Consider the following 8,702-nt stretch of genomic DNA (forward strand, 5'->3'; position numbering starts at 1 on the left):
AACTATGTTCACACTTGGCTATCGAATAATCGGTTGCCTTCGAGATTGACCAACCATCATGAGCTTGCTACCTCGTTTTACCTTGGTCTTTAACAAGAGACTTTGTCGAGATCATCCCTTCCTGAGCTCGAACTGTCTTATCTGATGGAAAAAATTGAACCATGAGATTTATACAAGTATTGAATCCTTGTCATTGTAGCTTCGAGCTCGACTTGTAACCTCGGGACTCCTTCGAGACCACGTAGCTCCGAGCTCATCAATTCCGACGTCGTCGTTTTAATACTCAGTGAGACCGTCCTTGACTTTCTCATTAATGCTGATTACATGACAAATATGCTTCTTTCAAGTTTACACCTTAGGAGCCTAACTTTCGAGATCCAAACTTCCATTCTCAAAATTTGGGTGTAACAGCAGGTATGGACAATACTACTTCTTTGGTTCAATTTGGAGGCAAGTGGAATGAAAAAAATGAGTATGAAGGGTACACAATGACTGGGATATTGATTCCACCAAATTGTTATCTTGACAACTTGGTGAATTTGATAAAAGAGGAGATAAAGGAAACAAGAGCAACTATTGAAGTTTATTATCAAGTAGCCAAAGGAACACCACCAATGAAGGTTGAAACAATTGTTCTACATGGAAATAAAGAAAAAAGTTGCTGCAAAATAACAGACTTACCATTGTGTGTCACTATAGTTCAAGAATCAAGCAATGAAAATAACCTTCTTCTACTAGCAAATCAAAAAGCTACAACAGAAGAAATGGAGGTGGGTACATTATTAATGCAAGCAAACAAATCTTCCATCAATGAACAAATGTTACTTGAAGAAGGAATGCCAAGCACAACAAATGAGGGCATCAATGTGGCATACATACCTCACCTTGCTGAAGAACTAATTGATTTTATAATTGAAGACAATACAAAAAGGAAAAAGAAGTTGGAGGAAATCCAAATAGTAATATCTGATTACATTACTATGCCATGCTACATAACTTCTAGTTCAAAACAAAAAGATCAGAACCAAGAGAGTACATGGTTACCTGCGCAGATGACACATGCAGCTAGTTTGTGAGAGCATCTAAGTACATAAATCAAGATTTATTCAAGATACGAAAATGCATTCCAAATCACACTTGCTCTGTTGAAATTTTTATGGAGGACCATAGGCAAGCAAAAAGCATCGTAATTGGGGAGTTAATAAAGAATAAGTAAAAGCCAATCAAAAGAAATTATACTCCAAATGACATCATGAATGACATGAATGATGACGTTGGAGTAACCATGGGATACACAAAAGCATGGAGATCAAGAGAAAAAGCTTTGCATCTTGTAAGAGGGAACCCTGATGATTCATATCAAAAGTTGCTAATGTATCTTTACATGTTGAAGCAAGCAAATCCAAGAACAATAACACACCTACTCACAGACAAGGAAGATAGATTCAAATACCTATACATAGCTTTCTCTAACTCAATCAAAGGTTGGAGATACTTGAGGCCTATAATTGTTGTTGATGGAACTTTCTTGAGAAATGCACATGGCGGTACCCTATTTTCAGCATCAACGTTAGATTCAAACAACAACATTTTTATCTTGGCTTTTGGAATAATAGACTCTGAAAATGATAAATCTTGGCTTTGGTTCTTCTCCAAACTGAGAGACACATATGGAGAACCCGAAGGTATGATAACTTCAATTATATATTCTGGTTTACATAGAAAAAGGATCTGGTTACCTAAACTCAATACATAAATACATGCTATTTCTTTAGAATCTTATAAAAGTAACTGGTTACCTTCACAGGATTGGCTATTGTTTTCGACAGACACAAGAGCACAGACAATGCAGTACATATAGTGTACCCAAATGCTTTCCATGGAGCTTGCATGTTTCACTTGCTCAATAATTTGAAAAGCAAGTATGGAAGCCTTGGAGAAGAGCTACAAATGAATGTCATTGCAGCAGTAAAAGCATACACAAAAACAGAATGCGAACACTACATGAGAGGCCTTGATAGACTTGACAGACGCATTAGACCCTATTTAGAGAAAGTCAAGTATGAAACTTGGGCAAGATCATACTCACCAACAAAAAGATACACCATGATGACATCCAACATCGCAGAATCGCTCAATGCTGCACTAAAAGCTGCAAGAAATCTCCCTATTGATATCTTGGTTGAATGCCTTACAAGTTTGGTTCAAAAGTGGGTTTGGAACAACTCAAATAATGCAAACGGAACATTCACAAAAGTCTCTACAGCAACAGAAAATGAGTTGAAACATGACATTGTTTCGAAAATGAAGTATGAGGTATGCAACTAAACTTATTCTTACTATTATTTAATTTGTCAGTGAATGGTAACCAGTTACCTTGCATAACAGCCAAAAAATAATAATAAACTACACAAAGGGGGAACATGTTACCTTCAACGTTAATTGTACATAAAATGTTTATTATTTTATTCTAATTCATGACAAAAATATTTTCAAGTCTTGCCTTTCAACCCAATAGAATATCAAGTTCGTAATAAAAAGGGGACCAATTTCACAGTAAATATACACAATAGAACATGTACTTGTAATAGGTTTCAAGAAGATGAAATGTCTTGTGGGCATGCAGTAGCTGTAATTGCAAAGAGAAACTTGAGAGTGTATGATTACTGTGCAAAGTTTTACAAAACAGAAACATTGAAAGCATTGTATGAAGAAAATGTTAATCCGTTGCCCCATAAAGACGAATGGAATCTCCCACAACACTTAGACATAGTGGTGCTCCCTCCAAAGGCAACAATCCATGCAGGAAGACCAAGAAAGAAAAGATTATGATCAAGAGGGGAACCAAAAGTAATAATCACTTGTGGGAAATGTAGGCAACTAGGACATAACAAGAAGACTTGTAGGAATCCACCAAATGACAAGGCAAACAAGTAGAAAAAACAAAAGACACAGCTTGATATATTACAACAAAACAACCCTATCATAACTTTATTAATTAAATGAGTGATTTTCATATTCATAAATTGTTATTGAGTATTATAATAAGTCTGTTACAAATTCAAATACATTAAATGATTACACAAGCATATAAAATTCCTTTTAGAATAAATTGTTGGTTTTTTTATTGCCTGTTATATATTTATGCCACCAACACCCGAAAAATATGTTTTTTAAAAATTAAACATAAAATTTTGGGTAATTGGTTACCAAAGGTAACTAGTTACCACTTTGTATATAACATGAGGACCCAGCTAGTTACCTGGTTATTATATCATAATTACTTTGTATATCACAGTTGCTTTAAAAAAGTTGTATATTTATTATATATAATTATTAAACGTGAAATACATACAAAAATAAACAATAAACTAGATACTTTGCTCTAACATTTGCCACAAAAAAAAAAAAAAAGAATAGCAAAATCATCAAGCACCAAAAGTAACCAGTTACCCCTTGTATATAAGATGAAGACCAAACTAAGTACTTGATTACCATTAAAATATCTCAGTTGCTTTAAAAAGTAGAATATATATAATATATAATTATTAAACGTGAAATATAAAAAAATAAACAAGAAACTGGGTACTTTGCTCTAACAATTGCCACAAAAAAATAGCAAAAACATCAAGCACCAAAGGTAACCAGCTACTCTTTTGTATATAAGATGAAGACCAAATAAAGTACCTGATTACCATTAAAATATCACTGAAAACTAAGTAAATATATACATATAAACAACACAAAAAAGATCTAAAGATATATAAAATAGTCTTAAGTAACCAAGGTCTTACAATAGTAGCAATTTAACATAGACAAGTATCCAACTAACTATTGGTCATCATTTCCAAAAGTCAAATATCATTTCCAAAAGCTGATCTGGTCTAAAGTATAGACAAAATAAAATAAGTCAAATATAATTTCCTAAAGCTTCCTAAATAACCTATGCAGCAGTCTTCCTCCTTTTCTGCCTTCTATCCAAAAGTTTTTTACTAAACTCATCGCTAGTCAAATATCCATCCTCTTGTTTCTTCTTCTCATGAAAATACAAGCTAACAGCAATGTCTTGGCGAAGCAACTGAGCATCAAGTTCTTTTGGCATCTCATTTTCCTTTCCAAGAGTTAATTGCTCGGCAAAACACGTTGTAAAAACCCCACAGTCGCTGCAATATTACAAACACATAAAAAAACTAATAACATAAAAACAAAACCAGAAACAAACAAGATAAACAAACTTAAAAAAAAAAAAACTCACCACTCAACTTGTTGAGGAATGCCTCTAGCAATAGTCAATTGAAAGCATCATTCTTAGCGACATCATAAGGACTAAGATCAATATTTATATCAGGACGATCATAAAAACCAATCTTTTCCAATAGAAGAGGAAGCATTACAGCAAATGCTTCAATTATAGGTAAACTCAAATTTTCATGCCTTGACCCCGACATAGAACTATAAACAATGAGAAACCTCCTCTTTATGTCAAAATGTAGCAAAATCCAATGAGCGAGATCCTTCACATTAACAGGCATAAGGACATGATCAAGTAGATTGCAGTGAGTACTGCAAAACAATGACTCGCCCCTCATAATCTTCAAAGGAACACAACTGTCATCAATGTTAAATGTACCACTGCTTGATTTCTTAAACTTCTCATACATGAACACAACAACTATCAGTAGTAGAGTCTCTCCTCTTCAAACCTTTGGACAACTTAACATTTCTCCTCAAATAATAAATCATGACATCAATATGCTGCATTTTAAAAAATAAATGCTTATAAGACAAACTATGAAGAAACCTGTTATCACTTACAACATAACATATTTGAAAAACAAAGGGTAATCAGTTCCCATTACCTACACAACAAATTATAAAGTTTGGGCAACAAGTTACCATCAGCTAAACATCAAAATTATACATTTGGGTAACCAATTACACGGAGCATTGCAACACAAAAAATGACTGTGGTAACTAGTTACCCCAGCTAAACTACTACGGTATACATTTGGGTAACCAGTTACACATATCATTGAAACACAAAAAATGACTGTGGGAACTAGTTACTCCATCACAACAAATACAGAATTGAAGTACATCAATGTAATTTTTTTTAAAAAAATTGAAAAATGATAAACACAACATAAAAAGAAAGAAACTCACAGATGAATCAACAAAATGCCCAGGATAATACAAACGGTAGAACTAAGTCTTCTCATCAATGAAAGTGAAATTGATTGATGGCTCAACCTTGTTATCATCATATTTCTTAAACCTAAAAAACAAATAAACCAAACAATTTTTAGAAAATTAAACAAACAATTTCAACAAAGCCAAATTAAAAAAAAAACAAATTGTTATTGTGCTTGACTTTAGTTTCAATCCAACTACGAAACTCAGAAGCTTGTTCTTCAGTGTGATTATGACCAAGATCATTAGAAAAATGACATATATTATCCAATACAGTCTTCTTTCTTTTTTGTTTACCTTCATCTTCAGAAGACCCAAATTTTGTCATGAAAGGAGACTTGACCACAACACTCGGCCTCACCTCTCCTTTCTTAGGCAAAATAGCCACAGGATCAGCTACCCTCAAAGAATCATAAACAATAATCGACCAATTACTTTTATCCTACACATAACTGCTATCTTTTAATGGTTTCTTAACATACTCATTTATAACCTTCCACATTTCATTTGACACATGAAATGTAGTAGTTGAAGGAGTCGAGCAAAGAAATGAGGCTTCTTTAGATTGACTCTGCAAAAACAAAAGAGAAAAAATATATAATTTATAACAAATATAATAAACAAACTACTTCCTTATACAATATATTATTAAAATAATATACCTTAACATGAGTAACAAAAGCTGAAGCAATCTTCACAGAATGCTCCAAATCAACCCTCAACTTTTCACCAACTTTTACATCTTAGTACTCTCCCACACAAACATCATCAAAATAATCCTAAAGAAAGCAATAAAATATTTAAACAAGATAGACAACAAATATTATATGAAAAGAAAATTACATAAGAAAATGGTTACCTGAGAAATATGGTCAAAGTCCATTTGATTTTTAGAATCTAAATCTCCACCATCAGTTTTGACAAACACAGCAGACTTAATGTCTACAAGCAAACCGATCGCTGTAGCAAAATCAATTTCAAAACTTTTCTTCAAAGAACCAACTTCACCAATAATCAACTTTTGGGAAGCTTGGACTTCAGTCAACTTTACATGTAACTCATTGATTTGATCTTGGAACCCCTTGTTATAATGATCCTACATACAATTAAACAAGATGAAAAAAACATTAAAACATAATCACATTTACAAAGTGTTTTAAAAAATAAAAGATGAAAAAAAAAACAAACCTCCAAACGCTTCTTTGGCAGAAAAAGTCCAGGCCTCAACAAAGGCATCTCCGATAGTGGAATGTCTGCATCTATAGGTGGTGGTGTTGGGCAGAATACACTTTCAAATGATAAAATTTTCAAAATACCCAATTTCTTTTCCTCCGCATTAGGAACGACAATATTGACATCAAACTGCATTAATTTAAAAAAAAAAAACAATGAGAATCAAATAAAAGAACATAAATAGTAACACAAAGCTTCAATAATTAAATATGAAATTAAAAAAAAAACTATAAAAATGACAAGTAACCAGTTACTTACAAATATAAAAAAAATATAATAGATACAAAAATACAACACAAAACAAAAGAGGAAAAAAATTACATTCTCATCTATAAAGACTTTCTCAAGAACTTCTTGATAACTCACACTATCCTTGCTATGCCAATTAAATATCCTTGGAAATGAAGAACCAATCCTCCGACATAAATACGATGAACAAATTGGAAGTGTCTCGTAAATCCATATAAGAAATGCAAGAGGAAAACCAAAACACTTGTAACTCTAATTATCAAGAGACCAATCTGCTTTTCTAGGAATCTTCATATAAAGAGCATTCATCTCTTTTAAAGTTGAGCGCATATAACACCTAGTTATTTGCCACAAAAGTTTGCCAAATGCAAACTTTTTCAACATGGAAAGCTCACAATCAACCATACCAAAAAACTTGTTGTCTACCCTTGTCTCATTCTGGGTCCCAAACAAAAAACCAGCCAAAAAGTGAACAATCCCCAACTTCACAACAAGGCCATCCTCCATAGCATTAAAATTCTCTGAATTAAAAAGATTACTAACTTCATTTTCTAACTTTGTCATTCGCTGTAACATCAAGGTAAAAATTATTTCCTAAGACCTTTTTTACTATCAGGAAACATACTTAAATCAACACTACCATCACAATTTAGCCCAGTAATTAATCCAAACTCACCAAACTCACTAATAGAAAACCTTACTACCTTATCACCAAGCTTAAACCAAAACTCAAATTCTTCTTTTTCCTGATGAACTTTCCTCATTAAAACACTATGCACAAGCTGTGCTTGTCATGCATTACTTGGCAAATCCAAAAAATGACCAAAAGGAGTTCTTCTAAACATAGCCTTTTGCTTTTTGGTGAATACTTTTTTTCAAATCAGCTATAACCTCTTGTTTATTCCATTGATGAACCTTACTTCCAAACTAAAACTCTGGTTTGATCATATAATGCACAACCTGAATAAAATAGAACACAATTACCATAAAAAGGAAAATTAAAATAAATAATAACTACAACATTAAAAAACCACACACATCTAAGGAAACCAGTTACTTTAAAAGTTAGCTACATTACAACATTACAACATATAAAATACAAAAAAAAAAAATCAAAATTAAAACAAGAACACTTAAAGATCACAAATAAAAATGATTATGCAACAAAATTAGAAACAAAAAATTACAAAAAAAAACCCAGTTACATCCAAAAAGTAACCAGTTACCTTGAACATTAAACAACACATGAAAATACATACACTGGTAGGGTAACGAGTTACATGTAGACTTATCAAGCTATATTACAACCTATACAAGGCAAACAAAAAAAAAAAAAACTATAAAACAGCAACACGAAAAAATCAAACTTAAAAATGATTACTTACAATCATTATAAACAAAAACTCACAAAAGAAACCAATTACATACCAAAAGTAACCAGTTACCTATAAAATTACACAACACATGAAAAAAGCATACAACCTATACAAAGCAAAAACATATCAAATATAGAAACAAGAACACTTAAAAATCACAAATAAATGATCACTTAGCATCATTAAAAATAGACACTCTAAAAAAGGAACCAATTACTTACCAAAGTAAACGTTACCTTAACAATTAAACAACACAGTTAAAATATGAATAATCTCAAAGTAACCAGTTACCTATAACCGAAAGAGATATAAATAAAGCACAATAAACAAAAAATATAGTAACCGGTTATTGAGCATATACAAATTTGTTAACTATAAATAAGCTAAATAACCTACTAAGGAAAAAAACACAGCATTAAAACATGAAAATAAGAAACTAAAATACTTGATTGTTAGTCTCATCGATAATCACAGGTCCACAGGCCTTCAATCCTCCCCCAGGACTTCGAGGAGAATGTCGCAATTTTGCTAACGGTCTAGCCTGATCAGTGGACTTAGAAGGGCCAACATCCCCTCCCGTTTGAACCATTTCTACACAAAAAAAAAACATTGAAACAATATACATGATATATCTTCTAACTCAATGAAAAATAT

General features: G+C 32.2%; 1 protein-coding gene across 1 annotated transcript; it reads left to right on the forward strand.

The window, feature by feature from the left end:
* Positions 1-1,252: 1,252 nt before the first annotated feature.
* LOC133815475 (uncharacterized) lies at positions 1,253-2,832 on the forward strand. The gene is made up of 4 exons (XM_062248314.1): positions 1,253-1,484; positions 1,617-1,685; positions 1,808-2,309; positions 2,592-2,832. Exons 1-4 carry the CDS (start codon positions 1,253-1,255, stop codon positions 2,830-2,832), a joined length of 1,044 nt encoding a protein of 347 aa, XP_062104298.1.
* The last annotated feature ends 5,870 nt before the right edge of the window (positions 2,833-8,702 follow it).

Source organism: Humulus lupulus, chromosome 2 (assembly GCF_963169125.1).
Source record: "Humulus lupulus chromosome 2, drHumLupu1.1, whole genome shotgun sequence".
Lineage (NCBI taxonomy): Eukaryota > Viridiplantae > Streptophyta > Magnoliopsida > Rosales > Cannabaceae > Humulus > Humulus lupulus.

Bases quoted from the DNA above. Each gene is read 5' to 3' on its own strand.
- LOC133815475 (XM_062248314.1), top strand. From the start codon at position 1,253: ATGAATGACATGAATGATGACGTTGGAGTAACCATGGGATACACAAAA. The intron at 1,485-1,616 runs GTTGGAGATACT...TTGGAATAATAG, and splicing joins TTTCTCTAACTCAATCAAAG to ACTCTGAAAATGATAAATCT. The intron at 2,310-2,591 runs GTATGAGGTATG...TACTTGTAATAG, and splicing joins GACATTGTTTCGAAAATGAA to GTTTCAAGAAGATGAAATGT.